Raw genomic sequence first — 16,425 nt, forward strand, 5'->3', positions numbered from 1 at the left:
TCTGGCTAGGGATGTATCATAAGTCCGATGCATATTAAATAAATTCACTGGATGCAAATTAAAAGTTACAGTAGCGTTATGTAACATGACTTTTAAGTTTAGTAATATGAAAAATTTATTTTCAGAAACAGTGAATTTAGTACCTTCTTTTAAAAGAAAAAAATATTGAGATGAAGATTTGAGAACTGAACATTCTTGATAATAACTTTAAATCTAATATTACTAATTAAATGAAGATAATTTCTGATTATCTACATATTAGTTTTTTTTTAAATTTATATTATTTTAAATATATTTTTATTTCGTTAACTTTATTTGATATTTTTATATATATTTTCTCGTTAACACAGCATATATAGAATTGTAAGAGAATCCATTTCTTTTTATTGTATAATTTTTATCACATTTATATGTATGTATTCAGGAAATAACTTTTTGTTCACGTCCCTGTTACAGCAGTCACGTGGTTTTGTTTAGATCCACTTCTCGACTCACGAAACATATTATAATGTAACTTCATTTTATTAAATACATTAGGTTAGTTAATCAAACTTAATATTTGCTTAATGTATTTAATTATTAGGTAAACAATAAAGTATTAGTACTTAGAGCTTGAAATAATGGGAATTTATTTAAAACGTGTTTCAGTATTTCACTATTACAAAATGTTATGTTGTAAATGCATTGTGGTAAATTATGTGTGATTGTTTTGTAGTAGGTTTTAAAGTAATTATTTATATTTAAATATTTATTATAGTATTGTATAAGAGAGATCAATTCCGGTTGTATTTGACGCCACCTGGAGGCGGACATTGAATCAAGACTTATTCACTAGCTACATTTACCTAGTCTATCGCCATTTCAGAATAAAAATTTGGTTTTAGAGTGATTGACATTTGCTAGTCTCATTGTTATTTATATTACTACTTATTGGGAACAAATTTCGTGTTCCAGGTAATAAGTAGAAAAATGGGCGAAGATTTTAATGGAGGTAGGTATTCTAAATGTCTCTAAAAATACTGTGCTTTCCGCCACTGTTCCCGCGTTACAACCAGGTAAATAAGTCGGTTGACTGTAATGGCCGGAGAAACATACTCGTGAAAGTGGTAAACATATCTCGAAGCGTTTCCCTTTATAATTTTTCCCTTAAAAAAGATCAAACTGTGAGCCATTTGTAATTAATTTCAACGTGAATTAATCAGCATTCGAATATTTTTTGTGAGATCTTGGGAATTTATCGATAACCTGAAAAACAAGCATCAACGAAGATTGTCCTCATGGGTATATTTCTCATTATGCATTGAGAATGTTGTATTATTTCAGTAACTGTATTATTTCATTGCTTTCCTTTAAGGTTCCCTACGTTTTTTCTTTACATATCGAATTGTACTTGAAAATGGTTGTGATTTTTGTGATAATAATTTTAATCTTTGAGGTTCAGGTAATGAATGCACATAGTATATACATTACAAGTGATGTACATAGACAATAGCACTATGAATTATTCATACGTGCATGAAATTGTATGAAAATGAATTTGCATGCAAACTATTAAGTTATGAACCAAATATGTCTTTAAAACAAAAACATGATCAAAATTATTTCAAAAACTTAATGTTTTACATATTCATATAAAATGTTTCTTTCATTATTAATAAAAAAATAAAAATAATTGATATTTATACTTGTATCTATTTTTAATAGACCGAGATCGCCAAGACCGTGATAAGGATAGAGATAGGGACAGGGATCGCGATAGGAGACATAGATCTCGTAGTAGAGATCGTAGGAAACGTTCACGCTCACGTTCTAAAGATCGAAGAGATCGAAAAAGAAGTAGTTCACCTAAGAAGGGTCGTAGTTCTAGACGAAGAAAACCGTCTCTTTATTGGGATGTTCCACCACCTGGATTTGAACACATTACTCCTTTACAAGTAAATATATTTAATTTATTAAATTTATAATTTAAATAAGTCAAATATTTTAGAGACTAATACACAATTTTAATAGTATAAGGCAATGCAAGCTGCAGGACAAATACCAGCAAACATTGTGGCAGATACTCCGCAAGCAGCTGTACCCGTTGTTGGCAGTACAATAACTCGACAAGCAAGGAGACTTTATGTAGGCAACATTCCATTTGGTGTGACCGAAGAAGAAATGATGGAGTTTTTCAATCAGCAAATGCATCTATCCGGACTTGCACAAGCTGCTGGGAACCCAGTATTGGCATGTCAAATCAATTTAGACAAAAACTTTGCTTTCTTAGAGGTATAATTATATTTCTTTAGAAATGAAACTTCTGTATTTATAGCTTATATTGTTACATGACAAATTATTCATTACATTTGCTTTTAGTTCCGTTCAATAGATGAAACAACACAAGCTATGGCATTTGATGGTATCAACTTCAAAGGACAAAGCTTGAAAATAAGAAGACCACATGATTATCAACCAATGCCAGGAATGACTGATAATCCAAGCATGAACGTGCCAGGTACGGTTCCTGGTATGTTTTATACATACTCTTTTTCATCTTTATTTATGTTATAAAAATTTCTTTTTAATGTTACATAAAATATAATGCAGTGTTTTATCATTCTAGATTCTCCACACAAGATCTTCATTGGTGGTTTACCCAATTATTTGAACGAAGAACAGGTATGCAAACAAATCTATAACACAATTTTGTTTATTGCACACCTTTGGATGTAGTGTTTATTCACTGATGTCCATATATAAATTAAATCTCATTTTATTATATTTATTCCATGAGATTTATAAAAACTGATAAAAATACCCAAATGACATCAGAGATTAAAACAACTGCATCGCTGTATAACAATGCTGTAGGATTACTTTGAATACATGTTAGTTCTCAGCATTGTGAGTTATACCAAAGGATTAAATTATAACATAGGTATTTAGCTATTTAGCGGAGATCAATCTTACGAAGATGTGTCAACTACCCAAATGCCATAGAGGTATGTATGTGTATCCATTGGATTTCAGCGTCGACTAGGTTTTATTTAACTAGGTGAAACAGGTTTCAATTCCATTTGTGTGTCTGGTCAAGCTAGGCAATGTAGAACCTCGTCTCTTAAAATTCTCATCTCTTCTCGAAACATCATTATTCGATAGTGGATAGGGAAATGGTTAGTGGTGTTACAGCATTCAGGCGGCATGCAGTCGCAGCAGTCGTGTTTCTTTTACAGTCTTTCTAGGATCATCGTGGACCCAGCCAAGGGAATACGAAATTTTTCTTTAAATTTAGGAATTTTTAACAGGAAAGGGAGGGGTAGGAGGTGAGAGGAGGAATAGTTGTACTTATACTTAGTAATTAGTCAAAAAGAAAGATGATTATTCGCATTTACCTTGAAGTTGTTAGGTGCAAAGAACCATCTTCAGAAATAAAACGTTCTTTGTATTTTCACACCTGGAACACTTTTGCAGAATGAGTTTTCATGCAGTGATGTTATGTGCAAAAAAGATTTTTTAGGACTACAAGAGATAAATCAACGTTTTATCAAGTACATCAGTTGTTTTTTTTTTTTCTTGATGGGATTACAGGGTCAACACATAATCTTATGTGCATCTGGTAACAGCTCCAAGTCTTTTGGCATCTATTCTTTTCAGGAGTATTATTTCTCTTGCAGCTGTTTTCTTTACAGGCTTTTCAGGCTTTACAGCTCTTCGTCCTTGTGTCTTGTTACGTTTACAGGTTACACGAATGAACATATGTGTTCAAATATCAGTAATATGCATTTATACAAAGACAAAGTGCAAAGAGAAAGTAAGAAAATAAAAGTCGGTAAATGTGATTACATTAAACGCCGGAAAAGTTAATACATACTGTGTTCTTACAGTGGTACATTGTTCAAATAATACAATCAAAAAATATAACCATTTGGTTATTACATAGTAATTGTGGACTGATACCAGTGCCCTTTCTCCCCATTTCTTAGCTTAGGGTTGCGCCGATCAAAAGCATTTGCTTACCACTACCACTACTTCTACCACTACTTCTACCACTACTACTACTACTGAACATGACAAAATACCACACTGCCTGGAGAGAGGCTAGCCCAGTCCCTCGAGGCAAGTACTTATTTCATTTTCATGCCTTCGTATTGGGCTTATGCGACTTTTGCAGTCCATTTTCTGAAGACCTTGGTTCTTCTATACAAATGGTGCGTTTTCTAATTCGATAGTTTTTTATTGATAATAGCGTGTTGCTTATTCATACGGATTTTAATGATGCAATAGGGAACATTGAATGGTAAAAGGGATAGTTTTTGTTATAGAATCTTTATAGAAGTTTGAAACTTCTGTAATCACCTAAAATAGTGGCTTAATCTCCTAGGTGCTACTAATATCTAGGACAAACTCAAATCTAATGTCTTCATGATGATATGGTCCTTATTGGAGCATATGTATACAGATGCTTGGAATGTCTTGGTTATACCATATAACTTCTCAGATCATGTTACTGATCATTGTTATATAATGTTTTAGTCAAGACACATCAGGCTGCGTTTACATATGGCTTGATGAAATAAACTGAAATACTTATTAAATATCTGTTATAAAGCTGTGTATATCACAGTTTTCTGGAAGTTTTAACTCCCAGGAATAACAGTAAATCTTCAATAAATGCAACATGCTGTTATCTCTGCTTCAGAGTTTTCAGTACTTCTGGGAAATGGAAAGACGTAAGTAAATTTAAGGTACACTTCTTTTTGAAGAAAGAATAAAAATGAATGTGGGAGAAATCCGCGTTCGAAGAGCAAGAGTATTCTGTTCAAAACATTGACAAAGATCTGTTCCAGACTGGAGTAAAACTTTTGTATGTAAGAAAGGCATTATATGAAGATGTTAAGGTGGAAATTGAGTAGGCGAGATATAATACATCTATGCATTCATAGTGATTTCTTTATTTTTGGATTATGCAACTTTGATATTATTTTAAAATTATGGTATTTTAACATATTTACATTCCCAAAAGAAAAACAAAGGTATAATTGAAAATTGTTTATAAATTTTACTTTAAGCTCCACATGTTCAACTAGTGGGTTGGAGTATCATATATTAAATATTCACATTACCGATGAGAAACATGGAAAATTATGCATTGGATTGGATATCTCAGTAATAATAAATCAATTTTAGATTTGAAAAATTATACGAAATATGAAAAAATATTTAAATTGTATTACATTTTTTATAACTGTGTTTGTAACTTTTATAAATGCTACACATTATTAAAAAAAGAAAAAATTCATTAAATTTATTTAAATTTACAATAAAAATGAAGAAGTTGCATAATCAAAACTGATTTAGATTATATTAATATGACATCAATAAATAAGTAAAGTCATTTTCACAATACAGGTGAAAGAGTTACTGATGAGCTTTGGACAACTAAGAGCATTCAATCTAGTAAAGGATTCAGCTACAGGTCTATCCAAGGGTTACGCATTCTGTGAATATGTTGACGTGTCAATGACTGACCAAGCAATTGCTGGATTAAATGGAATGCAGCTGGGAGACAAGAAACTAATTGTGCAACGAGCTAGTGTAGGTGCTAAGAATCCTATGATTGGCGCACAAGCTCCAGTTCAAATTCAGGTGCCTGGATTATCTATGGTTGGGACAAGTGGACCAGCAACTGAGGTAAAATAATTGGAATTATGATTCCTTTTAATGTATATCTATTTTCCTCGTATATGAATATGTTTAATATAAAAAACGCTTATGAACAAAATCATACAATGTTTCTTATAACTTTTTATTATTTTATAATAAATTGAATATGATAGAAACTATTATTATTGTTTATAAATAACATAGGTGCTTTGTCTATTAAACATGGTAACTCCTGAGGAACTAATGGAAGAAGAAGAATACGAAGATATTTTAGAAGACATTAAAGAAGAGTGTAACAAATATGGCGTGGTTCGATCTGTGGAAATACCACGACCCATAGAAGGTGTTGATGTACCTGGCTGTGGAAAAGTATGTTCTGTACTAAAATATATACAATTTTTATTTATCTGGTTTAGAAATGTTACACTTTTTAGAATTTGTTGTGTGTTTGTTATAGGTATTCGTCGAATTTAATAGCGTGATTGACTGTCAGAAAGCACAGCAAACTCTTACAGGACGAAAATTCAATAATCGTGTTGTTGTAACGTCATACTTTGATCCTGACAAGTATCATCGCAGAGAATTCTAAATTATAGATTTCTCTTTTCATACCAATTAATAATTGACTACCAATGTATAATATATATATTGAACGAGTAATCGCATGAGCCCGAAAATTAATAATTCTCTTTTATCAAACTGTACAAAGCAGAATGTAATTGATTTCCAATCGTACTGTGCATTGAATGATGTTTGTTGTAATTTGCGCATCTTTCGATGATATAACCATATATAAATAATGCGTAATTTATCATACAGGATATTTCTCAATTTTGAACTAGTAAAGAAATAAAAATAGTACGAGAGATATAATTATACAAGTAGCGATATTATTGAATTTCGATAATCAATTAGTAAGATTAAAATAATAGACGATTGTGAAAGGCAGAAAAATATAAAAATAAATAACACATTGTCACTGTGTTTATATAAAATTTTTCCTGTGAAAATAATTTGATGCTTTCTTTTTAAAGTATAAAAATGACGTAATGACTGCTATTTAAAATATTTGTGTATCTTTATATTTAAATTTAAGCCTCATTTTGCAATGCAGGTTGATACGAATGACGTTCTCCAGTATCAGCATTATCAACTACAAATTTTTGTAGTATCGCATAGAGCCCACCACCGGCCAACAGCATACTAATTCCTATTAAAAGTACTATAGACCATGCTGGTATTGCAGTTCCCCCTAAAAGATTGAACACATTTGGTTACTGTACATAATTTTTTTCTTCTACTTATATTTTTGACTTACAGTAATAACGTCTTGTAATCGTTTTCCGTCCTCTTAAAATTTTGCGTCTTGCTTCAACTCCATCCATAAATATCCCCACAATTACTGTTTAAAATTATTGGATTAGAATGAAATAATGTCGATTTATTTTTCTAATGTTATTGCAAATTATTTACACAACCCACATGTAAATTATACAGGAGTTCTTACACTCTAGTTTAACTTATATCTCCAATTTTGTCGTGAAAATATTTGTCGTATTTTCACGATTATTCTATCATGTTTTGTGATTTTTGTAAGTTACCTGACATTAACTTTTGTACAACAACCTTTTTAATAACATTTTATGCGTAAATATTCTACTGGCAATTTTTATTAAAAAAGACGTTATGAATGCCTCATGTATATACATACACGTATATGTATATATACATATATTAACTATTAATTTTGTGTTAAAATAGAATTTACGGGTTTACACTATTATAGCCCTTAATTAATAATGTTGTTAGGATTTACATTTTGCAGAAATATGTTAATTCGACCAGTAAAATGATATTGTGTCTTTAAAAAATAACGTGAAAATTCGTGGTATATACATAATCTAGTGATAGATTTTTTCAAGATTACTAAGTTTCAATTACTACATAAATTAATATAATTACTTACATAGCCCAATAGCAAAGTAACAAAACAATTTCTTGGAACACATTTTTTGATCAAAAGGATTTAAATTACCAAAAGTAATGTATAAATGTCACTTATGGTTGAAATATCTAGGTGAGTAACGTTGAAATCACGTTGGAGTACCTAAGCGTATTGGTCGTAAATTCGTAGTGAGTCAACGTTTTGATAAGAAATATTTGATAACAAGTGGAAAGTGCATCTTATCTGTTCTCACAAGAGATAAAAGATATTCTTATTATGAAACTCTATTGGGCTTACAACCATAATTAACACATTATTAAGAACAATGAATAATAATACTATTGTACATGTAAATGAACAAAATTCAAATATTTAGGTATGTATACTTTAAATATTTGAATATAAAAAGTAATTCAGTATAATTTTAATGAATTTATAATACAAGGATAAGGATATTTGTACAAATTTTTATAAAATGTTTAACTAATATACATTAGGTGAATTAAAAGTTAGGACTTGACCTCTTGTTTGTTTTTTTCGTAAACATTTAAAAGAATGTAGAGACTCGGAATGCAGCTGAAATTTAATGATGTTCATACAAAGTAGATTATCAGGAATGCAGATTGAAGTTGCGGGTAAGTCGGGATAGGATCTATTAAACAGAAAAGGCAAATAATGAATGTTTGTTAATTGCATACTGACTTTTTATTACTCCAAAATCAAGAAAATCAGGTTACAAGTATAATAATTTATTACATGAACGATGTAATATTATATTGGTTGATGCCAACCAAAAAAGAGCCTTTAAATAAATGTAAAATCAAAGGACTTTACTCCACCTTGTATACATGACATAAATCATACATATATATGATACAAAATGAAATATAATTTCAAGAAATATTGTCTATTATATATTTGGTTTAGTTCTTAATTAATCTTTTGAACAATATCTTTTGTGAAAATGTTAATTCACTTTTTTACTTCAAAACGATATAAATCAGACTAGATCAAATTTATGAATCAAATCATCGGAATTATGTTTCAAAAAATTCAGTGTTAAAATAGAAATACAAAACTGTTGGCATCAACATTTGTATGCTGAGTTGAATAATTAATATTCCTTCTGTTTTGGATAACATTAAAGTAATTAGAGCGAAAATAAAGTTTTATGCAATTTGCAAATATAATTACCACAATAATAGAAATAGAAATAGCTGGCACATATACAAGGCATTCCAAAACATCACATTTCATATAACAACCTCTTCTACCTGAAATGGCAGCATTTGCATTTCTCTTTCTCCTCCTTATTTACTTCATCTAATTTTTCTACCTTTCTACTTAATACACACACACTCTCTCTCTCTCTCTCTCTCTCTCGCTCGCTCCTTCCCTCCCACCCTTTCCCTTTTCCTCTCCGTTTCTCCTCTCCAATCTTTTTTTCTCTCGTCCCTAGAAACTGTAGTTTCCGTGGTATATCTGTGTTTCCTCTCATTTCTTGTTTGTTTTTATTCAGCACCATATGATTTCGAAGAAAGCTTCGCGCAAGTACATGGTCTTTTAATTCTTGTTCCTGTACCTGTGAAAACTGCGCCCTGTTGGCGCGAAAATTTCAAAGTCATCGCATTTTAAAGCGATTCCTTCATGACACTGCAATACGGTCGAAGAATATCGGATCTGCATCTACCGCAGAAAAGATACGCTTCGATGTAAATACGATAATTCCGATTTAAGTGTATACAAAAATTATTTAAAAATTATTGTAGATATAACAAACTTGTTTTATTTGAAGGGTAAGTTATAGTATTGTACTCGAATTTCTTGCAAGATTTTTATCGAGCTTTCAGTGTTAACTGTATGTATTTTTGCTTATGGAACTACATATTTTTATTACATTGCTATTTATTATTCATTTTATTGTCTGTTCCAAGTTGAATTTTACGTGATAAACGAAGTACACTTTCGATCAATCACGTTCCACTATATTGATGACAAATAATTAAGTTTAGTCATGATATTCAATTTATGATGTAAAAACAGCTGAATAAACTTACAGGACTTTGTTTACGTTCATCGGTGTATTTTATATATTTTCTTTAATTACTGTTCGTTAGCAGTTGAGTGAGCAACTCTGAAAACATAACGATGATTAAACTTGATATTTGTCACCTATATTCATAGGAATATTTGATACACGATTGATAAAAAATGAATATAATAAAAATGCATGGTTTCATTTCAAAATATGAAGTTAACACTGAAATCTTTGCAAACAATAACTTTATATGAACAAATTCTTTGTACCTTCAATAATTTAAAAAATAATTATTTTCGCGCACACTCTTAAAGCGAACATTCTGTACAGTATGTAATCGCGTTTCACCCGTTAATACACAAATTCTGAACTTATTATAAGTAGATGCTTAATTTTATTTAACCAAAATAAATTTCTCTTCAAATAATTTATTTCTCTCCAAAATAAATGCAATTAAAACAATACGGTTTAAGAATTTGTACATTAAGGTTTCAAACCGCGCGTTATACTGTGCATATTTACTATCGTAAATTTCACAAGGAAACCAATATAACTTTTCAAGTGTAATTTACATCATCGGAAAATCAGTTAATACGATCAAACACCATCTGATAACAAAAACGTCATCATTATTTATTAATATATAAATATCGGCATATAAATGAAAAAAATGCATTATATAAATATTACTCGGAAATATACAAAAATATTTGGAAACAAACCATTCTTAAAAAAAAATCTTTATATAACCCCCGAAGAATTATATTCCTTTGACAATGTGACCGGCTAGTTACACAGGTGATTCTTTAAATTATACATTCTTAGGTATCAAGATGGTAAATAAATAAAGTGTAATAAATGTATACTCTATCTAATATAAATAATATATGACCATACAATAAAATAAAGAAAAGTAACAAAAATAAATAGAACAAAGAAACATTGATCATTTGCATTGATCATTCATTGTTACTTCGTTGCATGCAATATTTTTCCATAATACATTTTTATATAATTCCATTTCACATGCATCAAGTGTTCCATGTTTCACTTGTATGCATAAGATTTGAAACTTATAGAAACATGACTCTCTCGGTTGTAGATAATTATATTCTACATTACGCTAAGGAAATAGAATTAAAAAAATAAATATAAATAATATTGTTAAACACTTATGTCGTACCATAAGTACTAACACTTTCCGCAACTGTTGTAATAATAGTAAGTACAATTTATTATCATTTTATCCATGACATCAAAAAAAAAGTTAATAGGAGTCTGTGAAGACCCTAAATTTTCTACAAACGTACGAAACAAACCATCAATAAAGAAAACTTTACTTTAAATAATAAAGCATCTAATATAATTTTGCTAGAATTTACAAACTACATTAGAAGTTTCTATAACATTGGACTTAGTCGACATAGGGTCTCATCTAAATACGAATCTTTGTGTCTAAGCTATAACCTATTTGCAATCAAAGTCTATGTGGTTACTCTACAGTAACAAGTATCTCTAGCTGCGGAGCAATGACAGCGGCGTTTCTGTTAAAATGTTATCGCTTGTTAGTAGTGGTGTTAATATTAATAAATAGATACCGCGATTATCATTGAACATACTTTTGATATATGTATATGTATGTATGTGTGTGTGTGTGTGTGTGTGGGTGTATGTATGTGTGTGTGCATATATATCATACATACACGTAAATATATATATATATATATATTTACGTGTATGTATATATATATATATATATATATAATAAATTAATTGAATATATTACCGCATAATCGTGTACCTTTTATGAGTTAAATTTGTAGGTTTAAATTTAGGTTTACCTTGTGGCTAGCTGATGGTACGATCCGAAGCCTTTTTCTTCGTTTCGCTTAGTGGCGCGACGGAAATATTCGTCGAGGAAGATGAAATACAGTCCTTGGACAGATTACCGTTTGGAGTTAATCTAGAATTATCTTCTTGACTGTTATTTCGTTTACTGTTATAATTCATTGCGTTACCATCAACAGTTTTACATGGTTCATAACACTCATTTTTAGTACTACTCGTTTGTTCTTTGACGTTTTCCTGTACTCTATTGTCTCCTACAATATTCTCCCTAATTAATACCTCTTTGAATGTGGCTAGTGTTTTACGAAGTGTTATACAGAAACCCCTAGATGCTGGTATCAATGGAAATTCCGGAAGAATTTTTTCATCTAAACAGAAGAGACATTGTTAAATCAATCTGAACATTTTATATACTAGATTCAAGATAAAATTATTACAACGTACCAACGTCAGATATTTGTTTGAACGTAGTAGGTGTCACTGGAGACAATGGATGTTGATTATTGTGCTGTTCAGAAATTTCCATCCATAGATCGAGCCGCTGTAATAATTTCTTTGCATGTCTTTTAAAGTGTCCAATAATAATATCTTTGAAAATAGGTGGTGGATGTTGTAGCAGCTTAGTTTGCGCTTGAACTAATTTTAGTACAACCATTTCATTGTACATTCTTGAATTTTCTCTTCCTTGTTGAGAACCTTTTTGCTTTTCAAATCCAGCTTCATTAAAATATGGTTCGGGTACAAGAATAAGGCCTTGGATGGAGACTATGACTTGCAGCAAAGTTGAAGAACTTGTCCAAACTTCTGTTCCACGTCCAGACCATGTTCCAAGTAAACTTACACACACTTTTCCATCTTCGTAGAGATTAGGATTTAATCTATCATTGCAATAAGAAATGTAATGGCAAAGTGGTGGAGCAATAGGATAATCGACAGACAATTGAAAGTCGAAAAGGAAGAGACCGTCTTCGTATGGTGTCTTTTCAGGTCCGCGAAACATTACAGAGTATAAATCTATTCTATCTTCAAATCCTTTTACCCATATACCGGGTGGAAGTGAACTCTTTAAGAGTTTTAATTCCTTGGAAACAGTTCGAAAAAAGTTTGTAGGATCTGTAGGCTGGAACATTGTTAATTTAAATTTATGACTGTCTGGTGCTGTTTCTTCTATGGAAAATCCTTCTCCTTCTTCATATACTGGTGGTGGAATTTCTACTGAAGATTCTGATGGTTCTTGTAATAACTCCATGTGCTTTTCTTCCTCTTTTTTCTGTTTTTTTAATGGAGACGAACTTTTTTCAGCGTCAGATAACGACATGTTTGATAGTCCAAATCGTTTAGAAACTTCCGCATGCGCTAATACAAGCTGAGCCTTTATCAATGTGCAAAGTTTTACACAAACTTGAGAACCAGCTACATGAGAACTTGTTATGTGCATCTGCATTTTGGTAACCTTATTTGCTTCTGTTTTTTCTACCAAACGATCAGGTATGTTATTTGCATCTTCACTAAGTAGAAACTCTCCACTTGACTCGCTCGAACCTGATTCTTTCTTTGAATTCTCTGCAGAGTATAATCCTGAATCTTCAGGATTTGGATTTACATTAATAAATAATCGATTGACGGATTCTTCGCGTTTCACATTCCCTTGTTTATTGCTGTCTTCATCATCCTTGTTATCGGTAGGTTCTGTTACGGTAATGATTTTCTCAGGATTACTTACCGATTGAATACTATTAGAATTTTCTTCAGATCCGTCAGATTTGTGAGTAAATAATCTTGTCACTTGATCCGCCATACGTTGTGCTACATTTGCTCGACCACGTTCTCTGACTCTTTCTAAAAGTCCTTGAAAATGACTCTCATGGAAGAAAGAAGTACCCATAAGTTTGTCCATGTATCGGCAATCTTTGTAAACTTCTAATAATTTTCTCATAACTTCAGTTGTCTGAAGTGACGGATTTTGAGTAAAGATCTCTTCCAATCTAGACATTGCAATACGAGCTTTTTCAATGTGAGCAGCTAATCTTGGCCTTATATTTTCAAACTCTGTTTGTTCTGTTCCATCAGTGTCAACAATAAAATAGTCTTCCAATTCTGTTTCCCATGATGCGTCAGATGACACATCATCCCACAGTTCTCCTTCATCACTATCATATTCACCTACTTTATACAAATCTTGAGGCCAACACATACTTACATGTCCATCGACCCACCACACTTTAACATGTCCTTCTGGATAATTATCTAGCACTTGACCAGCAGTGCATCCAGCATCTTCCCCTTCAAAATTAGCTATTCGAATTACTAATGTACCTGGTCTATATTGAAAATCTGGATGATCCTTTAAATCATACACACTGACTTCACGTTCCTCTAGTAAAGTGGGTCTGACAAATGTTTATTAAGATTAATGGTATGTTTTCCCAATCAATTTCATTAGTTCCATTTAAAAGAACATAATTGATTACTCACTGTGGACTTTGACTAGAAGTATATGTTTTGAACCATTTTATTTTAGCTGTTCTACCTTGGTGATCAACACTTTGAACTACACCATACATTCTAGATTCTTCTTTCTGATCAACCACAAAGTCACCCGGAAAGAATTCATTGTCATCTAAATGATGAATTGGGTAAAGTTGTGTTGATGGAATGCCTATAGAAGAGTAACAATAGAAGTTGTAAAAATTTCACAGTACCGAGAAAATAAACAAGAAAAATATTATCAATATAATACCAAATTCTACCGAGCCATCTTGCCATACAACATTAGCTTTTGTATTTGTAGATAATGTTTCTACGACAACTTTAGTTCCTGGAATAAGTGGAATAGGTGGTACTTTTTTTTTTGCTTTACATAACTTTTTTTTCTTGAGTACTTTAGTCATCAAAGCAGGACCCTTTTTCTTTTTACCCATAGATGACATACTTGAACACCCACTGGATACCTATAAATATTAAAATGTTCATTAATTCTCTATGTTGTGTAGTAATTTAAAAGCAACAAAAAATCTTACCGAAGCACTATCACTTTGCGAACCTGTATCTTCTGTATCCCAATCATCTGAACTTTCAGTAGTTTGAGTTTGTGCTGGAGGCATTAGAATATTATTACTGGTCACATTTTGTAAATTGTTAATATTATTTTGAGTACTGTCTTCTAATGCCTGCTGCTCATTAATCTTATCCTTGTCCTTTTCTTTTTTTTTATCTTCAGGTGGTTTTGTGACACTGATATTTGGACGTGTTTTCTTTGGACTATGTTTAGGAACTTGAAAAATGTCTCTTTGATGTTTCCTCCACTGTTCTCTTGTAATGACATTTTCATCATCTTTAATTACATAAAAATTCCGATCTCCAACTTGCACAGTAGAAGGGTCAAAGACATTTAATAATTTTAATTTTTTCAAATTTTCTCCTTCAACTACAAATTTTGGTTGCGCTTGATCTGACCAAGCACCATCTTTTGAATATGCTCTGCACTGCCAGTGCACTCCTACCCAATCTATTTCTACCTTCTCTACGAAGAGTTTTGTTATTTTCTGTGGTTTAGTTTTCCTCTTTGCTTTCATTTCCTTTGTACATGTAATCCACTGTGCATCTTCTAAGCATTGAACTGGTCCCCACAAACTTTGACCAGGATAAAATTCAGAAGAGTGAGGAAAGTCATTGTCCTAAAAGAGATTTTTTGTATATTTGATTAAAAAGTTATCTTAAATTTGATTCTTACATTATCTCGTTTCTCTTCTACTAGTCCAAAAACACGAGAATCCAATTCATTTATAACACAACGGGATCCATCAGGTGTAGTAAGCCATAATTTATAGTGCGCCATTTTTATGCCACCCACCCATGAATCCATACAAACAGCTATATCAGTTGCAAACTCCTATTAACAAAAACTATTAATTATAATACATAAGTTGCATGGTTAAAAATAATCATTATATATTCTTGATTACATACTTCTAAAGGAACTAAATCTTCACTTCTAATACTTGTAAGGACCTGTTTGCTACCAATCACTTGAACACAAGCAGTTAATTCAATATCTCTGCAATATCCTCTCTGTGTGTCCTTTCCTTTGATCATACGACGTACAACATCTCCTGGCATAAGTGTTCTATCTGCCAAGTGAACCTTTAAATACAAGTTAAGTTTTCAAATGCTATAATACTGTACTAAAGATCAAAAGTTAAACTTAATACGTTAGAACTGAATTCAAATTTTAATTCAATATTTGGTCGTAGATATTGTATACATGACATTTGTCGTTTTTCGTGAAATTAAAAACATAAATATGGCAGAAGAGTAATAACACGATAAAATACGAAATATCATTTTATCTAATGTTCATATCTTATAAGCAACACACTCTCGTACGATATTAAACATTAAATACCTTTTTCGCGTTGACCAACTCCTCGACACCGGAGGGATGCCAGACCACGCGAATTTCGCCCTTTTTTCTCTTTGGGCTCTCTTCACTGTCAGAACTTTCCTCGGATAAATCTTCATCGTCGTTTTCCATAACGATTCCAAATACAACGTTACCTTTCTTATCCACACGGTAGACGACATCCTCGAAAAAGTACTGACACTCTACCCCAACGTTCGTAGCCATCTTTCCTCTAATCACTGAGTACTCGCTCTCTGCCGACGATGGCTGACAGAAGGTTACACGGCGCAACGATTACAGCGCACGTCGCAAGCAGGGAACTTGACTCCGACCCCGAACCCGACCCCAACCCCGATCTAAGAATCACCTTCGAGATGCCTCTTGTCTGTTCGTCACCAATCGAGTTATTATCGACCTTCTTAAAATCGAGATTTTGTACATTTTTCAACCGTCACTTTGAAGCATCTGTCAAAATATTTTTATTTAATATTACATGAATTTATGCTAATGATAAAAAAAGATATATATATATATATATATATTATA

The 16,425-nt window shown here is 31.6% G+C and overlaps 3 protein-coding genes across 8 annotated transcripts; 1 reads left to right on the forward strand and 2 right to left on the reverse strand.

Moving 5' to 3' along the window:
• Window positions 1–852: 852 nt before the first annotated feature.
• Window positions 853–6,617, forward strand: U2af50 (U2 small nuclear riboprotein auxiliary factor 50). 3 transcript variants are annotated; one of them, XM_076314294.1, is made up of 8 exons: window positions 853–991; window positions 1,705–1,934; window positions 2,011–2,271; window positions 2,359–2,509; window positions 2,606–2,661; window positions 5,392–5,673; window positions 5,851–6,015; window positions 6,104–6,617. In XM_076314294.1, exons 1-8 carry the CDS (start codon window positions 970–972, stop codon window positions 6,233–6,235), a joined length of 1,299 nt encoding a protein of 432 aa, XP_076170409.1. In that variant the 5' UTR covers window positions 853–969; the 3' UTR covers window positions 6,236–6,617. The 3 variants fall into 3 exon arrangements, with proteins under 3 accessions (XP_076170409.1, XP_076170410.1, XP_076170411.1); XM_076314295.1 differs by having other exon boundaries at window positions 2,359–2,497; XM_076314296.1 differs by lacking the exon at window positions 853–991 and adding an exon at window positions 1,080–1,281.
• Hoka (hoka) lies at window positions 5,770–7,781 on the reverse strand. Its single transcript, XM_076314297.1, has 3 exons — window positions 7,613–7,781; window positions 6,965–7,048; window positions 5,770–6,898 (listed from the first exon to the last, which is right to left on the reverse strand). The coding sequence occupies exons 1-3, from the start codon at window positions 7,653–7,655 to the stop codon at window positions 6,738–6,740; spliced, it is 288 nt and encodes a 95-aa protein (XP_076170412.1). The 5' UTR covers window positions 7,656–7,781; the 3' UTR covers window positions 5,770–6,737.
• A 593-nt stretch (window positions 7,782–8,374) lies between these two features.
• LOC143148244 ((E3-independent) E2 ubiquitin-conjugating enzyme UBE2O) lies at window positions 8,375–16,212 on the reverse strand. Of its 4 annotated transcripts, XR_012992437.1 has the most exons (10): window positions 15,883–16,212; window positions 15,447–15,620; window positions 15,211–15,369; window positions 14,498–15,154; window positions 14,218–14,428; window positions 13,953–14,136; window positions 11,922–13,867; window positions 11,471–11,845; window positions 9,649–9,725; window positions 8,388–9,574 (listed from the first exon to the last, which is right to left on the reverse strand). XR_012992437.1 is itself a non-coding variant. In XM_076314381.1 (9 exons), the coding sequence occupies exons 1-8, from the start codon at window positions 16,102–16,104 to the stop codon at window positions 11,478–11,480; spliced, it is 3,921 nt and encodes a 1,306-aa protein (XP_076170496.1). In that variant the 5' UTR covers window positions 16,105–16,150; the 3' UTR covers window positions 8,375–11,173; window positions 11,471–11,477. The 4 variants fall into 4 exon arrangements, 3 of the variants coding, with proteins under 3 accessions (XP_076170496.1, XP_076170493.1, XP_076170494.1); XM_076314381.1 differs by having other exon boundaries at window positions 8,375–11,173; window positions 15,883–16,150; XM_076314378.1 differs by having other exon boundaries at window positions 8,387–9,725.
• Window positions 16,213–16,425: the final 213 nt, after the last annotated feature.

The sequence above is a fragment of the Ptiloglossa arizonensis genome, chromosome 6 (genome assembly GCF_051014685.1).
Source record: "Ptiloglossa arizonensis isolate GNS036 chromosome 6, iyPtiAriz1_principal, whole genome shotgun sequence".
Taxonomy (NCBI): Eukaryota; Metazoa; Arthropoda; class Insecta; order Hymenoptera; family Colletidae; genus Ptiloglossa; species Ptiloglossa arizonensis.

Bases quoted from the DNA above. Each gene is read 5' to 3' on its own strand.
- U2af50 (XM_076314294.1), top strand. From the start codon at position 970: ATGGGCGAAGATTTTAATGGAG. The intron at 2,272-2,358 runs GTATAATTATAT...ATTTGCTTTTAG, and splicing joins AAAACTTTGCTTTCTTAGAG to TTCCGTTCAATAGATGAAAC. The intron at 2,662-5,391 runs GTATGCAAACAA...TTCACAATACAG, and splicing joins ATTATTTGAACGAAGAACAG to GTGAAAGAGTTACTGATGAG.
- Hoka (XM_076314297.1), bottom strand. From the start codon at position 7,655: ATGTGTTCCAAGAAATTGTTTTGTTACTTTGCTATTGGGCTAT. The intron at 7,049-7,612 runs GTAAGTAATTAT...AATTTTAAACAG, and splicing joins TTACTTTGCTATTGGGCTAT to TAATTGTGGGGATATTTATG. The intron at 6,899-6,964 runs GTAAGTCAAAAA...TCAATCTTTTAG, and splicing joins GATTACAAGACGTTATTACT to GGGGAACTGCAATACCAGCA.
- LOC143148244 (XM_076314381.1), bottom strand. From the start codon at position 16,104: ATGGCTACGAACGTTGGGGTAGAGTGTCAGTACTTTTTCGAGGATGTC. The intron at 15,621-15,882 runs GTATTTAATGTT...TTGTATTTAAAG, and splicing joins AGTTGGTCAACGCGAAAAAG to GTTCACTTGGCAGATAGAAC. The intron at 15,370-15,446 runs GTATGTAATCAA...TTTTGTTAATAG, and splicing joins AAGATTTAGTTCCTTTAGAA to GAGTTTGCAACTGATATAGC.